At 29.7% G+C, this 18,729-nt stretch overlaps 1 protein-coding gene across 2 annotated transcripts; it reads left to right on the forward strand.

Annotated features, from left to right (window-relative positions):
* The first annotated feature begins 6,897 nt into the window (after positions 1-6,897).
* On the forward strand, positions 6,898-9,910 carry LOC105111886 (Pentatricopeptide repeat (PPR) superfamily protein). 2 transcript variants are annotated; one of them, XM_011007358.1, is made up of 2 exons: positions 6,898-9,163; positions 9,296-9,910. In XM_011007358.1, the coding sequence occupies exon 1, from the start codon at positions 7,148-7,150 to the stop codon at positions 9,089-9,091; it is 1,944 nt and encodes a 647-aa protein (XP_011005660.1). In that variant the 5' UTR covers positions 6,898-7,147; the 3' UTR covers positions 9,092-9,163; positions 9,296-9,910. The 2 variants fall into 2 exon arrangements, with proteins under 2 accessions (XP_011005660.1, XP_011005662.1); XM_011007360.1 differs by having other exon boundaries at positions 9,385-9,910.
* The last annotated feature ends 8,819 nt before the right edge of the window (positions 9,911-18,729 follow it).

An 18,729-nucleotide genomic window follows, 5' to 3' on the forward strand; every position in this document is an offset into this window, starting at 1 on the left:
TATGGTGTAGTGTATGTAAACAGATAATGAGTGAATTGCCCCCGATGATTGATTGTTTATATTTTTTTATTTCTTTTCTCTCTCTTGATAACTAAAAGGTACAATTATCTTATTTGTTTTTGTCAATTTCAATCCTCATTCTTTTAATTTTTTATTTCGTTCTTATTCCTTTTATAGAAGTTTTTTTTTCAATTTTACCATTCAATTACAATTTCATATATGTTTTATTTTTCATTTTAGTCCTCATTCTTTTAATCTCTAATTTTGTGTTTATTGTTTTTATAGTTTTAGTCATCCTAAATTCGTCCTTATTTTTCGTTGGAGTTTCAAAATCCATCCTTTTTGTTTTGATTTTTTATTTTGATTTTTTGCTCTTTTGTTTGAGTTTTATTTATGTACAATTTAGCTATTCAATTCTAATTTGTGTATATTATGTTTTTCAATTTGGTCCTTCTATTTTTGATTTCTTATTTTTTTTCCTTGATTCTTTTTTCTAATTTCTCATAGTTTTTTTATTACCCTTCAAATCAAATTTATGATTTTTTTTAATAGTAATAATATTTTTTCTCAAATTTATTAATAATTATATTAATGATAAGAATAAGAATATTATTATTAATAATAATAGTTGTTGTTGTTGTTAATAATAATTGTGATTGTGATAGCAATAATAATAATAATAATAATAATAATAATAATAATAATAATAATAATAATTTTGAATCTTATCCTTTAATCAAATTATGATTTTTTCAATTAAAATAATATATTTTTTCAATTTTTTAATAATTATATTAATAACAATGAAAATAATTGTAGTATAGTAATAGTTAATAGTAATTGTGATAGCAATAAGGGTAGTAGTAATGGTAGTAATAGTAATAATAATTTTGAATTTTATCCTTTAATCAAATTATGATTTTTTTCAATTATAATAATATATTTTTTAAATTTTTTAATAATTATATTAATAATAATGAAAATAATAATAATATAGTAATAGTTAATAGTAATTGCAATAGCAATAGTAGTAGTGATAGTAATAATAATAATAATAATAATAATAATAATTATAGTTATAAAAGTAATAATAATGATAATGATAGTAATAAGAATAAAAATAATAATAATATTAGTTATAGTGACGGTGAGAATAATTATAACAAGAGCATAAATAATAATAATAACAATAATGACAATAACAATGATAATAACGATAATGATAATAATCACAATAATAATACTAATAATAATTATAATATTACTTATTGATAAAATACTAATGATAATAGTTGTAATGATAGTGGCAATATTAGTAATGATAATAACAAGATGAGAATAATAATTATTATAATAATAATAGGGATAACTCATCACTCAATATTATATTCATCCTTAGATACTAAATTAATTGAGAATTCATTTCATAATTGATTTTATTTTGTCTTTTGTGAGATAATCATGATCTCAAAAAAATCTCGGTATTGAGTTGATGTTTAATTTTACAATCATCTATTTTTGTTATCATATAGTTAAATAAAAATAAATTATAATCTTAATGGAGTCCATAACTCAGTTCACAGATTTGACTTACTTACCTAACTTATTTGATTCATAGGTTTGACAAGTTTACCAACAATATAATATGTTTTTCTGGTCTTTTAATTGTTTTTAATTTATTCATTTTCGATTCCATTATTTAATATTGGATTGACTAAGAAATTGATTGCACTTTGATTTTTTTTTGCTTTCTAGGAATAATTATCTCAAATAAGTATCTATTTTTAGGTTGATCCTTAACTTTGTGAGCATTTATTTTTATCATGTAATTAAAAAAAAATTATAAATTTAGTTATTAAACCCAATAAAATTCATGGTTCGGGTCACAAGGGGGTCAATTCAATTTATTATTGTCTCAATATTTTTTTTTAAATATCATCTTAAAGTTTTTTTAAAAGCTAAGTTATATTTTTATTGATCACTAATGTTGTATTTAGATCTATAAAATTAATCAATTTAAATAGAGTTATTTCTCATATGATTTAATTAAATACTTGATTTAAATAAAGAATTAAATATTTTCACATTTTATTTTTTAATAAAAAAGTTGATAGTGCGTGTTCCATATCCACTAGCAAGTAGGCGGCGTCTGCGCCATTCAGGTGGTGTATGATGTCCTGGTAATTAAATTTAGCCATTCACCATCTCTCTGTAAAAGCAGTCATGCTTTTTTCCACATGGTTGATTAGTACTTAAAAGTGTATTTTTATCATGGTTTTATATCATCATTTTGCACTTGAAGTATCAATAACTCCTTAACTAAAGCATGTTTTATAATAATATATCTAATAATATAAGATACCTTTAATTTGTGGTAAATGTTCATTTTAAAAGCAGGCCTATCTCAAAAATAAAAGGATTGATTGATAACTTTAAGAACTTAAATTGCAAGGGCAAAAAGATGACCAAAATTAGAAAAGAGATGTCGGTGCAATCCATACCAGAATACTGTTCGGTAATTGGATCATATTCGGAGCTATAGATCTCAGATTTAGGTCTACTTTATATGGATGAAAAGGTAAGATATAGGCCTACAACTTTCATATGGAGCCCAAGATTTAAAAAGGTCATTTTCAAGTCCAAATTGTAGCAACAACAAAGAAGCCCGAATCTGTCCTCCAGCCCAAGCACTGTTCAGTATATTGGCCATATCTGGAGTTCTAGAAGTCCAAATGAGCTGAAGTTTTTACACAAGAAAGATGAGACAATTGTCTACAACTTTTATGTTTTCGAGTGGCTCCAATTTTGACGTTATCAATGACGTTTTAGGCAGACAAGAGAAGATAAGGATTGTCACCAAGTCAAGAGTTGGTCACCCACTCATCAATTAGTCATCAAATCAATAGTTCCCAATTTTGGCCTATAAAAGGAGGCATTTGCCATGCATTTAGGCATCTTGGTTTCCAGATCAAGATCATGCTCTTTCTTTCTTTCTTTGTATTGTTTGTAATGTTTATGCTTTGCTTTCATTAATATTAAGTTTATGCCTTTCATTTCCTTTCCTTTACTTAGTTAACTTTTATCTTATTTATGTTCTTATTTTGTTTATTTATTTTTCTTTCTTTCATTATGTCTAGCTAAGTTTATTATGTCAAGGTGAAAAGGTTACACTAATGGTGTAAGAATAAGTATCGTGTAAACTTAATATGGACTTTAATGTTTGATACTAACATGTTTTGTATTTGTTATCTTGTTCACTCTTTAATACTTTGCTTGTTAAATGACTAATCTTGATTTATGTTGTATAACACTTAGTACAACAAATGCTTGGCACTTTCATAGCCCATACTGTATGGTATAACCGATACCTGAGCTATGAAAGGAACTTGATTTGTTGTTAACATAAGTTATAATCATGAATGCTTGACGAGATTTACAAGTATTAACATTAATTGAATAAGATGACTAATGTAATCATGTTAACAATCTATAATCTGATTGGAACCTCCTTTGTGTGTGGTTTTCAATTGAATAATAAAAGTTTATACTATACTTGTTTGACATACCATTAGTGGATCCTCTAACCTTGACATTGTTTGTTATCATTGTTTAATCCTTATGTTAATTTTCCATCTTAAAGTTCTCATCAACTTTTCTTCTTTTTCTTTATTATTGTTATTATTATTGTTATTATTATTATTACTACTACTAGTAGTATTATTAGTATTATTATTGCTACTGTTATTATTGTTGTTATTGTTACTATTGTTGTTGTTTATAATTTGTACAATTAACCTCTCTGTGGTTCGACCCCGGTCTTGTCAGGTTATTTATTACTTCGACACTCCTGCACTTGGGAGAAGACATCAATCTTTTCATCGTGTCAATGGTACAACGTGTGTAGACAGATAATAAGTGAATTGCCATCGATGATCGGCTGTTTGTATTTTTTAGTTCTTTTCTCTCTCTAACTAAAGTGCACAATTGTCTTATTTGTCTGTTGTTTGTCAATTTCAATCCTCATTATTTGAATTTTTTATTTCGTCCTTATTCCTTTTATAGAAGTTTTTTTTTTTCAATTTTATCCTTCAATTACAATTTCATATATATATATATATATATATATTCATTTTAGTCCATATTCTTTTAATTTTTAATTTTGTGTTTATTCCTTTTATAGTTTCAGTCATCCTAAATTCATCCCTATTTTTCTTTGGAATTTCAAAATCCATCCTCTTTGTTTTAATTTTTGATTTTGATCTTTTTCTTTTATGTCTGAGTTTTTATTTGTGTACAATTTAACTATTCAATTCTAATTTGTGTATATTATGTTTTTCAATTTGGTGCTTCTACTTTTGATTTTTCATTTTTTTTCCTTGACTCTTTTTTCAAATTTCTCATAGTTTTTTTTTATTTTACCTTCAAATCAAATTTATGATTTTTTTTCAATAGTAATAATATTTTTTCTTAAATTTATTAATAATTATATTAAGAATAAAAAGAAAAAGAAGAAGAAGAAGAAGAAGAACAAGAATATATTATTAATAGTAGTAGTTGTTAATAGCAATTGTGATTGTGATAACAACAACAAAAACAACAATAAAATTTTTTAATTTTTAATTTTATCCTTTAATCAAATTATGATTTTTTTCAATTATAATAATATATTTTTTCAATTTAATAATAGTAATAATAATAATAATAATAATAACAGTAATAATAATAATAATAATAATAATAATAATAATAATGATAGTAATAAGAATAAAAATAATGGTAATATTGGTTATAGTGACGGTGAGAATAATTATAAGAATAGTATAAATAATAATATTAACAACAATGATAATAACAATAATAATAACGATAATGATAATAATCACAATAATAATACTAATAATAATTATGATATTACTTATTGATAAAATAGTAATGGTAATAGTTAAAATGATAGTAACAATATTAGTAATGACAATAATAATGATGAGAATAATAATTATTATAATATTAATGGTGATAACTCATCACTTAATATTATATTCATTCTATTCATTCTTAGATACTATATTAATTGAGAATTCAATTTCATAATTGACTTCTATTTTCTTTTTATGAGATTATGATGTGCATTATGGGAATGATAATCCATCTCGTAAAGGTAAATCAAATATGCAAGAGGATTCAGATGGTCCAATGACAAGAGCGAGAGCGAAACAACTACAAAGGACCTTGACGAGTCAAATTGGAATGATTGAAGCTGCATCGGAGTTAAAATTTGGCAATCAGTTTCAAATTGGTTCAAGGGTGCTTATTTGCCTACAATTGGAGCTTAAAGATGGGAAGAGCCCTTAATGGTTCTTTTGATGCTGGACTACTTGAATTTGGGTTGATAATGCAAATAAGTTAAGAAATTGATGCTGTTTACGTCAGAACAGTAGATGAATTTGAACCCGAATTTGAAGTCATCCACTGCATGTGAAAACAAGACTAATCTAGGTGGATTTCAAGTTCAGAACATGATCTTTCCAGATTGTCCAACCATGATTGCATTGGACTTTTGTGCAAGAAGTTATAGCCATTTTAAATTTGGTCTGTTTATGTTTCAATTAAAGTCAAAAAATGTGTGTTAGTTTAATTTGTCTGGTTACTTTGTCAAAGTCCAATTTTTGGGCTTGATTGTTGTTATGTTGAATTTTCCTAAGTGTGGAGGGATGTTCCATTATAAATATGGCATCAGAATATGTAATAAACAACTTTTGGCCAATATTTGAACTTAATTCCGAGAATTAAGAGTTATTCTTCCAAATTGATTTGTGAAGAACCCTACCCGACTTATCACTCTTCAATCACAAAGAGTGTGGCGTCAAAATCCTAGATTGATCTTTGTGGTGTCCAGATCGACTTATCAAAGTATCACTCTAGTCTATCCTCCATTTTATTTACCTTAAAAATACTATAATCCAGCCTAAACACCAAAAAAAAGACAACACAACCAGACCCATCCTTCATCCATTTTCGTCAGATTCATTGTTGCCGATTTTGAATCATTTACGACACAACAGATTATCATGATATAAAAAACATTTCAATATTGAGTTGGTGTTTAATTTTACAATCATTTATTTTTATTATCATGTAGTTAAATAAAAAATAAATTTAAAAAACAAATTATAATTTTAATGGAGTCCATAATCCAGTTCACAGATTTGACGTACTAGCCCGACTTACCTAATTCACACGTTTGACAAGTTTACCAACTGATATAATATATTTTTTTGGTCTTTTACTTGTTTTTAATTTATTCATTTTCGATTCCATTATTTAATATTGGACTAACTGAAAAATTGATTGCATTTTGATTTTTTTTGCTTTCTAAGAATAATTATCCCAAATAAGTATCTACTTTTAGGTTGATTTTCAATTTTATGAGCATTTATTTTTATGATATAATTAATTTTTTTTATAAATTTAGTTATTAAACCTAATAGAGTTCATGACCCGGGTCACGAGGGAGTTAATTCAATTTATTATTGTCTCAATATATTTTTTTAAAAATATCATCTTATTTTTTTTTAAAAACTAAGTTATATTTTTATTGATTATTAATGTTGTATTTGGACTTATGAAATTGATCTATTTAAATAAAATTATTTTTTTATATGATTTAATTAAATAACTGAATTAAATAAAGAATAGAGTGGTGAGATTTTAAAATTAATACTAACAATATTATTAAAAACTTCCTCGTACTTTTAATATTTTTTTATATTTTAAAAAATTGATATTGATGGGCGACAAAATTTATGATAATGTACTTAAGTTATTTTGCTAAAATGGAACGCCTGTAACAGAATCAAAATATTTTAGCTCAAATTTGAGCAAAAACAGGCCGAGATTTCTTAACGAGATAAAATTTCGTATGGTTTATTCTATCTTTTTTGTTTTGAACTGAAATGAGATACACCAGTATTTTTCACCAAGAACCGAACAGAATTGAAAATCATGGGTTGAAGTGGAGCTGCGTGGGCTTGACTGCTGGATAGACTATACGTGCGATTGGTATGTTTCTTTATTCTGATCCTCTCTATTCTTTATAGTTTTGACAACAAAATTGGCCGCAACAATCTCAATTCTCACACCACACAACATGAAATCTCACAAGCTGCTCAACTATCAACTCCTCAAACACGACCACCTCAAAACCGGCAACACCATTTCCCACAACACCAAAAAACATCACTACCATGTGGTATTTTTCTCAACAACGCCAAATCCAAACACTAAGAAACCACAAAATCAAACTCTGTCTCCAAGCATCCCCACAGAGCTAACCCAGCAAATGATATTTGATTCGATACATTCTTCTCAGTGGCATTTGATCAAACACCTTGCACACAAAATAACTCCGCTAATTTCAACTGTTCTCACTAGTCTTCATAAAACCCCTGATTTAGCCTTCCAGTTTGTTACCCATATTGGATTCGGTGATCTTGATATCAAAGGCAAGTGTCTTGCTATGGCGGTAATCTCGAACGCACCAAACTCAAAACCCACGTTGCAACTCTTGAAAGAAACTATTAACAGTGGGGTTTATAGTATCAGGGAGGTTTTCAATGAGTTGGGAGTTGCAAGGGGCGTGTTGGGAATTAGAACTTACGTGCTTTATGATTTGTTGATAAGGGCTTGTTGTGAATTGAAGAGGGGTGATGATGCATTTGAGTGTTTCGATATGATGAAGGGAAAGGGTGTAATTCCTCACATTCACGCTTGTAATGATATGTTGAGTTTGTTTTTAAAGTCAAATAGGACGGAGAAGGCGTGGGTTCTGTATGCTGAGATGTTTAGGATGAGGATTAAATCGAGTGTTGTTACGTTTAATATAATGATTAATGTGTTATGCAAGGATGGGAAGTTGAAGAAGGCAAAGGAGTTTATTGGGTTTATGGAGGCCTTGGGGATTAAACCTAATGTTGTTACATATAATACGATAATTCATGGATATTGTTCAAGAGGAAGAGTTGAAGGTGCTCGTATGATTTTTGATTTAATGAAATGTAGAGGGGTTAAACCAGATTCGTACACGTATGGTTCATTTATTAGTGGAATGTGCAAGGAAGGAAAACTTGAGGAAGCATCTGGGATGCTTGAAAACATGAAAGAAATTGGGTTGCGTCCAACTGCTGTGATTTATAATACTTTGATTGATGGGTATTGCAATAAAGGGAATTTGGAGATGGCTTTTGGCTGTAGGGATAAGATGGTGAGGGAGGGTTTAATGCCAACCGTTTCAACTTATAACATGTTGATTCATGCATTGTTTTTGGATTGTAAGATGGATGAAGCTGATGGTATTATAAAAGAGATGAGCGAGAAGGGGTTGGTTCCTGATTCTGTAACTTATAACATACTGATAAATGGATATTGCAGATGTGGGAATGCAAAGAAAGCATTTACCCTCCATGATGAAATGATAAGCAAAGGGATTCAGCCTACCCGTGTAACATATACTTCGCTGATTTATGTTTTGAGTAAACGGGGTAGAATGAAACAGGCTGATGAATTGTTTGAAAAGATAGTCAGGAAAGGCATTTTCCCAGATGTCATAATGTTCAATGCTTTGATTGATGGTCACTGTGCAAATGGGAATATGGACCGTGCATTTGCATTGCTGAAGGAGATGGATCAAATGAAAGTTGTTCCTGACGAAGTAACTTTCAATACCCTAATGCAAGGACGTTGCAGGGAGGGAAAAGTTGAAGCAGCTCGTGAGCTTATTGAAGAGATGAAGAGCAGGGGGATTAAACCTGACCATATCAGTTATAATACTTTAATAAGTGGGTATAGTAAGAGAGGTGATATGAAGGATGCCTTCAGAGTTCGAGATGAAATGTTGAGTATAGGATTCAACCCTACACTTCTCACTTACAATGCCCTGATACAAGGTTTATGCAAAAATGAGGAAGGAGATCATGCTGAACAGCTCCTTAAAGAAATGATTAGTAAAGGCATTACTCCTAATGATAGCACTTACTTATCTTTGATCGAGGGGATAGGGAATGTTCAGGAATTTTTGGGAATCGGCAATCCATAGTTAGTTACTTAATTCCTTTGACAGCAGCATTTAAATCTTTGCCAGTTATAACAGAACCGTGTTGCAGAAAAGGTATTCTTCTTTGTTTTCCACTGAGGCAAGTGCTTTTTCTGTCACATTTTGATGATGCTGGATGTAGAGTTTTGAAGGCTTGGTTCAGAAAACCTCCATTTTTCCTTTTGGTTTGTTATATTATACTTGAAGCTGAACTGGGGTCTCATAAAGAATGAACTACTTCAGCTTGGAGGTTGCCCAGTTATAAATGTATGAGTAGAATTTCAGTGCATATGTAGGAACCTATGCTGTTGTCTGACTTTGAATTTAAAAGCAGTTGGAATTGCAAGTGATGTTGAGCCTGCATTGAACAGAGAACAGTTATTTGGCATGAAATATGTGAAACAAGCATATTTTCTGGTTCTAAATACACCCAAGGGATGCAATTTGGCTTTCCTTCATCGGTCTCCTTTTCCAGTTACAATATCATAGCATTATATAAGAGAGGCATACTGATTGCCTAAAAGCTGTGCAGTCATTGCCAATCCAAAGCTCCATGCTGACTGCCCTTAAGTAAGCTGTGCAATCATAGTCAATACAAAGTTCCTTTTCAACTATTTTTTTACAAAATATTTCAAATTATGATGTCATGTGTCAATTGAAAGGTGTTTCCATTTGTATTATCTTTCTCATTTCCACTTCTGGTATGGATCGGGTTCTGATATGTCAAAGCATTCATGCAATAGTATTACATACTGAATCTATCTCAGTTCAACTTTCCGTAATTTAGCTTCTGAATTTTTCTTTTCATGAAATGTGTTGGTTTGCTGGCTGTCTCTTCTTTTCTTATTTCTAGCTTTGTTCTTGGTGAGTGGGTGTGTGTTGGGGGTGGGGGGCGGTAGTGTGGTTCTTGTCGCCATGATCTGCTGGGCAATTTATTTGAATTGCGATAAAAAAGTATCCTTGAACACAAAACTCCCTTGGTTTGATATTACAGAGAGTTTGAAGGGAACAACTGAGCTGTATGAAATATTATATTGGTTGGTTTATTACGACTCACTTCTGTTATACATTAATCCCTGAGATAATGCTGAAAATTATAAAATGAAGAAAGGGGCAAGTATCTAAATACATGAGAAAAAAGTTCCAGTCAGAGGCTTTTTGATTTCCCTTGAATTGTTCATTCACGATGCCTTCACGTTACAAACTTCCATGGTACCTTCAAGTTACATTCTTCCATGGTACCTTCAAGTTTATACGCGAATTCTTTTGACCTTGTCATTATTGCATGACGGTCTACTGAATGAGGCCAGCAAGAGGCTCATTTTGTTGAACAAGTGGAAACTCCTGATTTGTCAAAATTGTATATTGGCGACAGGTCACTGTCCACTACATTCAAACAGGTTAATCGTGTGGCCTTCGCAACCTTGAAGAGGTTTACACAAAGATTGTTTTTTTGGTTCATAGAAACCAGCCCGTGGCAGTAAACTAAAGACATCATTTCATGTTCGTTGATCATTCTGACTTGGACATCAATAAAATTTGGCATAAGCTGTGGTTGTCAAGTCAGCACCTTAATTTTCTTGCTCAATTACTCATGGTTTTGAAGTAACACGATCAATCTCCCTTCTTTTCACTGTACCATGTGGTATTTCTCATATCCCATGGTGATACATGATTATATGATTATGTGGTCATATAATTAATAATAAATCTTGAAAATTCAACACATATTTAATAAAAATATAATATAATAAAAATTTATTTTATGACACCAAAACAAATGAAATAAAAATCTCCATGAATACCCATTTATAAATGAAAAGTAAAAAAAAGACCGCTTAATATGAACCAAGCCTATTAGGAACAATGGGAAGGCTATTGACTTATTAGATAGCCCAAATAAATGTTTTTAAAAATATAAAACTTATGAAAATAAATTATCTTTGTTGTCGTAAAAGAAAAAAAATAAAAAAATAAAATAAATAAAAAACAAGGCTTTATATAAAGTTTTTTTGCCGCCACTATTATCCTTGGAAACAAGAAAAACTTGTTGCCTTCTACTTTTTTTTTATTTTGGATGAGAAGTTGTTGCAACTATCGGATGGACATTCCTGACATTCCTTATTCTGATATTTTTATACATATTCTTAGCAGATTTGATTTCAAACATGTCGTTCCCTCTTGTTTGGATGAGTTAGCAAGCGTGTCATATATTAATAAAAATATATGTATGCCCACTTTCCAACTTAATTAGTATATTAACATAATTTATTCTGTAGCTCTAAATATAGTCCAAAAAATAGACGAATGTCTAGACAAATAAATTTGACAAGATTCATTTAGTAACTTTGACCCTTTGAAATAATACCTTACCCAACTCTAATTGTCCTGATATTGTAACAAAATGTATAACATATCTAGAAACTCCTGTAAAAATATCAACTCAATCCAAAAATCAAATTTATATTCAATAGCATAAAACTAAACAATCAAGTTTAAAGGAACTAAACTAAGACTTTGGACAAAATCAAGAATCTAATTGTATCTAGGATTGCAAGACAATACAGATTTAAGGTTAAATTAAATAATTATCAAATGAATTTGCACAAAAATTAAGTTTGAGAACTTAATTAGACTTTTAATAGGTCAATTTCATTTAATTATAGGCCTAATTAAGGGTTTAATTAAGTTTAATAATTAATTTGGGTAAAATTAAAAGAATTGATGAAGTGTATAGATTTAATTAGGCTTTTAATGGGTCAAATTAACTTTATTAAGGACTTAATTACTAAAAAATAGATTTGAAAGCTTAATTTGGGTTTAATTAAGAATATTTGAATTTTAGAGAAGCAAATTTAATTTTTTTAAACTCAATTGGATGAAATTAGGGGCAAAACTGTAAAAAAATCAAAATTTAGGGTTCAATTAAGAGTCAAATTGAAGAAATCCAAGACTAATGATCTTTTTGCAAAAGGTGCGTGAATTCAGGGATCTAATTTGGTTAAAAATAAAGGTGAAATTGAAGAAATTAAAAGTTTGAAGGTCAATTGAGAATTAAATTAAAAATATCCAAGACCAAGGACCAAATTAAAAATACATCAAACTCTAAGGGTCATTTTAAGAATTTAAAGGTGTAAAATTGCATTAATTCTTAAAATCAAAATTCAATTAGGGACTTAATTAAACAATCTAAAAGATTGAGGGCTAAAATGAAAAAAACTTTATGACCTAATTTAGAACAAAACACCAAAATAATATTGTTTTATTTAAATAAAATGATACGTTTTGACTAAAATAATATATCTTGATTTAAAATGACATGATTTTGGTCAATACCTAATAAAAAGGTTTGACCTTGTTCACTGTCTTGATCTTATAAAAGCTAGTCATATTCCTCTTTTACAGAGTAATTTAATGCCTCATTTTCCCCCTAAACAAGATAATAAACATATAACCCTCATGCCCTAACATTGTACTACAACCCCAACCTTATCTTTGCTTATTTGCAGCTTCATAACCGTTGCAATAAGTAGCAAGAACCATTAGCCCAAGCAACCTTAACAACCTCAACCTGGTTTTGTAGTATAGTTGTTGGCTTATGAGCAATGGTTGAGAACCTTTATAGGCTAATTAAAGGCTAGGATTCAATTCTGAGAAGGACCATGACCACTTCTTCACCCCTTATATTTAGGGGTGAAGCTTAGGTGAAGAGAGGGAGGAGAAAACTAAGAGGGGAAATAAGAAGAAAACTAAGTGGGGATATAATAAGAAAAAGAAAAAAAAGGGAAAAAAGGAAAAAGAAAAAAGGAAAAAGAAAAGACTAGAAAAGATTAGCTACTAAACCATCCCAAAACACATCCTTTCACCTCATATTCCAACCGTATACCATTCTTTCAAGCAAAAAAATAACCCAAAAAACATGCATAATAGTGATTCTAGTGACACTTCTTCATTTTCAGACTAGGAATGATAGTGATTCCAGTAACCTAAGCAACACCACCGTGGACCACCAATGCCTTAAGCACCAACCTCGAGCAGTTAAGCAACTTCTCAGCCCGGGTAATCCTTCTTATTCTTTCTTCCTCTTGTCAAAATGCATAAAACATGCATAATTCATGTTCTGCTGCTGTCATTTGCCAACAAATGAAAAGAAAGGGTTGGACCCTCATTCTTGGGTCTTGAGCCCAATAACCCTAACCCACACCTAAGAACATGTTTGACATACCCTATTTTTGTTTTAGAAAAAATATCATGTTTGGTTCTTAAAGGCATGTTTAACAAATAAAATGTTAAAATATTTTTAATTTAAACTAAGGGCATGTTTGGTAAACATGCCCTATTGCCCTTCTCTTTAGTTTTTAGCTTGTTTTTATTTTAGAGTTTAGTTAAACAAGCCTAATAACTTCAAAAATTCTAAAAAAATTCATGGAGTGTTTTTAAATTATTTATGGGTCCTTTATGTATCTTTCCAATAATTTTATCAAATATTAGGTTGTAAAATTACACTGTAAGATACTAGTTCGGTATTAAAAATACTTGGTTTTTTCTTTGAAATTTTGAAAAAAAATGCAAAAGAATTCCTCCTTTAAGAAAAATATATTTTTTTTTTACATACATATGGCCAAATCTAAAAGTTTTCATGTATATTTTCTAAATAAATATTACATCTTTATCATGTTTTAAAAATGCAATATGAAAATTATAACTAGTTTATAATTATCCATTAGAATTTGATAAAAAAAATTCACAAATACCACAAAAATTATTATTTTTAATTAATATTTGAGGTATGAATTTTAAAACATAATGCATACTCTCGGTATTAAATTAAATGAATTAATAACAATAAATATTAGAAATTAGTTATAGACTTTATTATTTGAGGGTATAAAATTACACTATAAAGTATATCCTTAAATATTAAAGATATAAAGTAGAAAATAAATGTAATTCTAAAATTTGAGCATTAGAACAATTAGTTTTTAGCTTGGTAAGTTAGAGACTTTTTTACAAAAAGAGATCTATTTTAAATCTTAGATGAGACTAATGAATATAAATATAGCCTAGAAAAATAATAAATTGACAATGCAGCTTACCATTAATAGGGCACACTTGGGGTAATTTGTCTTTTCTTTGCATAACTAGTTCTGTTACTCAGATTCTCATAGACTATTAGGTTTTTTAGTGACCATGATACTAAGTGAAGATTCTTTTAAAATCATAATTTTATGATTAATCTCAAAACCCTTCGATCCAAGAGGCACACCTACCATTCGATGTCATGCACACCACGACACTAGCCAAAAGCTTTTCCTTTTGCATTTTCACTCCATTAAGCTTGCCTATGACCCCAAGCTCTCTCCAAACAAATTGAATTTATTTAGGCTTACGCATAAATTAAATTTATTAGGTATAGGCCCAAATTAAATTAAAACTCAATCCAAATTATCGTACCTGTATGGCATCTGGCATCGCGGCGATCATCTACCCTCTAGGAAAAATATATATGGCCTATCTCTGGAAAAATATGGAGAGACAAGGAATTCGTGTCTTTTATTAGTAGAAAATTGGAATGTGAGTCGTCACATAATATTTTGGTCACTAGAAACCCTAACTGGTCTTAGAAATCGGGTATAGAGACTGGTTGCATAAAGGGAAGGTATTAGCACCCTAATTATGCCCTACCTAAGGTAGGCTGCTTTGTTTTGTTGTCTAATAAAATCTAAAATTGTATTGTATTTTCTAATTGTTAGTTTGTCCAAGGTTCAAGAAAAGCCCTCCTTAATAAGGATGTCTTTATCTTAATAGGGTAGAACCTAACTGTTTTAGAGTAAAATAAAATAAAATTTGAAATACATATTACATATAAATTCGTAATCCCTGATATTAAAACAAAAGAAAATAAAATTTTAATTGTTTTTGAAATTTTGGCTAATGTTTTCTTGACTTTAATAAACTGGTTATTAAAGCTAGAATATATGCTAAAACATTGTTTCTTGGTATATGAAAAAAACACAATATAATTTTTTAGCTTTGAGACACGTGGTCATATGCACAAAAATATTTTTGTTTTTTTTTGAATTGTTTTTGTATTTTTGGAAGTTTTGACGAAAACTGTTATTTTTAATATCGAATTTGTATTTTTATGACATAAAAACCAGACCGATATTAAGAAAAAAAAAGTAGAAAATACATGAAAAAATTAAAATTGTTTTAGCATTTTTAAATTTTTTTGGAATTGGGCTGGACCTAGCCCAAAATGTTTTGAATTGGGCCGATCTTAGCCCAAACAGTAGGTCTCTCTATTGTTCATATGCAACATGAACAATGGCGAGACCCAAAGAAGAAGATGAAGAAGAAGAAAGGGAAAGGGAAAAAGGCGTACTCGTGGTCGCTCACGGTGCATCTGGTAATTGTGGCGGTGGCAATGGTGCTGCTAGTGGTGGCTGGAGGCATGATGGCTGGCGGTTTGCTCTATTTTTTTCTCTTCTCTCTCTCTATTTTGCACTTTTTTCTGCTTCTTTTTCTCTCTCCTTTATTTTTTCTTTTGGTTTTTTCTCTTTATTCTGCTCTATTCTCTTCTCCTCTCTTGTTTTGTTCTGCCCCCTGTCTTTAAAGGAAAAAAAAAAAGGGAGGGACGTGGCTAGGGCGGCTATTGTGTTGTCGTGCCTCCAACATATGGAAATTGGATGGCGTCTTTTTAGAAGGAGTCAGTGTCTTTTTGGAAGGATTGATGGCAATAGAGGAAGGAAGAAAAATCTTCTTCTTCCTTTGCTTCACGCGTTCAAGGAAATAAAAAGACGTACAGTGCCTTCAAAACAACACTATTTCGGGCTTTTTTTTTTAAATAGTGCATGAAATGACACTATTTTGGACAAAACGTGTCGTTTCATTTAAAAGTAAAAGGCGGCAAAATATTTTAAAGTTTCCATTGGTCCTAAATTTGAATTTTTATTCAATCAAGTCCTAAATTGAAATTTTAATTTAAAAATCAATGCAATTGCATCCCTACAAACAATCAAATTGTAGCCCTAAAGTTGACTGCCTTTTCCACTTTGGTCCCTAGTCTTGAAATTATGTAATTTGACCCTTAATTGAGCAATAAACTTCTAATTTTTTTAATTGAGCCCCTGATTTGATTTTAATTATAATCCCTCTATTTACGCGCCTTTTCCAGTTTGGTCATTGGTTTCAGATTTCTTAAATTAAGTCTCTAATTGGCCATCAAACTTCAATATTTATGCAATTAAGCCCTTGATTTGACCAATTTAACTCTCAAAAACTATAATTTGACCCTAGAACTTTAATTTCTTTAAATTAAAGCCCAAATGGACTCCAAATTTAATTTTTCTTATGATAAAAAACCTTTAATAAAATTTAATTGAGTCCAAAAACATTTTATTTTGGCCTTTTCTTCCTTATATTGAATTTGTTTATTAACAAGGCTCTCATCAATTAATAAAATACTGCTAAATTTTAATCTTTATATTTTTAGACTTCCTCAACCAATTTTTAACCATTTTTTGGGTGCTCTGGCATCCTTTTTTCACTGTTTATATTTTTTAATTTTTTTTATATTTTTTATTTTTTAAAGAGAGAAAAAATATAAATTGGGGAATAACAAAAAAAGAGGTTATGACAATTGCCCCTTCTTTAGAATGCTTACAGAGCAAAGATTTTAAGTAGTAAGTATTGTAAAGATAAACAAGTATAATATAAACTCTTATTATTCAATTGGAAACCACACACAAAGGAGGTTCCAATCAGATTATAGATTGTTAACATGATTCAGATTATATATTGTTAACATGATTATATTAGTCATCTTATTAAATTAATGCTAATACTTGTAAATCTCGTCAAGTATTCATGATTATGACTTATGTTAACAACAAATCAAGTTCCTTTCATAACTCAGGTGTCGGTTATACCATACAGTATGGGCTATGAAAGTGCCAAACATTTGTTGTACCAAGTGTTATACAACATAAATCAAGATTAGTCATTTAACAAGCAAAGTATTAAAGAGTGAAAAAGATAACAAATACATTTTCAAATGAGAATTGGAAGAGAGATTCAAATAATTGCACAAATATATACACAGATATCAGTTATTATGAGAAACTGAAAGAACCGACTTAAGTCACGGAGTACCGTTGTCCGCCATTTGACCGGGGTGAGAGAAACTAGCAAAAATCACTAAAAAAGAAACACAAAAATAATGTGAGAAAAACAAAATAATCAACCTTTATCTACAAGATCATTCAAACCAGTTGATTCATTTTTACTAGGAAAACCTTTAAACGATGTCCATTTTCCTTAAAAACATTGTCATTCATTGAATTCTCAATATCACAGGTCCCATAAAGATTGTTCCATCTTGATCTTAGCTCTCTAGGGAATGAATAGAGTTGAGAATTATAAAACAAAACTTTTTGACCAGTATCAACTTTTTGACAATTTTCACAAGTTTTGCAAAATGCATGCGTGTCCTTGAACATGGTGGGCCAATAAAATCCATTTTGAAAGATTTTTGTAGCTGTCTTTTTTGATGAAAAATAACTCCCACATGCTTTAGAATGACAAAGTTTAATGACACTACTTACCTCATTGTTGGGAATGAATCTTTGAAATATTTAATCAGGACAATATTTGAATAAGTTAGGGTCATCCCAATAAAAGTTCTTCACTTCATTCAAAAACTTTTCTTTATCTTGGGCACTCTAATCAGCTGGCAAATCTCCTAAAGCAAGAAAATTGTTATTTTTATCATACCAAGGTATTGGACTAAGAGAAAGGATTCGTTACGAAAGTAATCATCGATTGGTGTGATGTCAGATGTCAAATTTATTGTCATTTTTGACAAAAGATCCGTATCAACATTTTCTATGTGTTTTTCATCTGTGATTTTTTCCTCAGAATAAATCATTTGCAAATCTTCAGATTCCTCCAACTCATTTTTACTTCAAGTAGATTCAAGTTGATCATAAACTAATTCGTCAATATGATCTACTTCTTGTAAATCATTATCATCTCCAGGTTGCTTACAAATGTTGAAAATATTCATCTCCAATGTCATGTTTCCAAATGATAGCTTCATCAGTCCATTCCTATAATTAATGAATGCGTTAGAAGTTGCAAGAAACGAACGTCCTAAAATAACAGGAAATGAATTACATGCTTCAACAGGTTGTGTGTCCAAGACAATAAAATCCACAGGATAAATGAATTTATTGACTTGTACTAACACATCTTCAACTATTCCTCTAGGCACTTTTATAGATCTATCGGCAAGTAAAGGAGTTATAGAAGTTGGTTTTAACTCACCTAGATTGAGACTTTGAAAAACTAAATATGGAAGTAAATTCACACCGGTTCCAAGATCAAGTAAGGCTCTTTCAATTTTATGTTCTCCAATAAAGCAAGAAATTGTAGGACAATTAGGGTCTTTATATTTCAAAGCATTATTATTCTGAAGAATAATACTTACTTGTTCGGCTACAAAGCCTTTCTTTTTCACATTCAGTTTTCTCTTCACAGTGCATAGATCTTTCAAAAATTTAGCATAGGAAGGAATCTGTTTAATAGCATCCAACAAAGGTATATTGATTCTTACCTATTTGAAAGTTTCAAAAATTTTA

This window comes from Populus euphratica, unplaced genomic scaffold, assembly GCF_000495115.2.
Source record: "Populus euphratica unplaced genomic scaffold, PopEup_1.0 scaffold609.1, whole genome shotgun sequence".
In the NCBI taxonomy this organism is placed as follows: domain Eukaryota; kingdom Viridiplantae; phylum Streptophyta; class Magnoliopsida; order Malpighiales; family Salicaceae; genus Populus; species Populus euphratica.

What these genes read in the sequence shown, in the direction of transcription:
- LOC105111886 (XM_011007358.1), top strand. Translation starts at nt 7,148, where the DNA reads ATGAAATCTCACAAGCTGCTCAACTATCAACTCCTCAAACACGACCAC.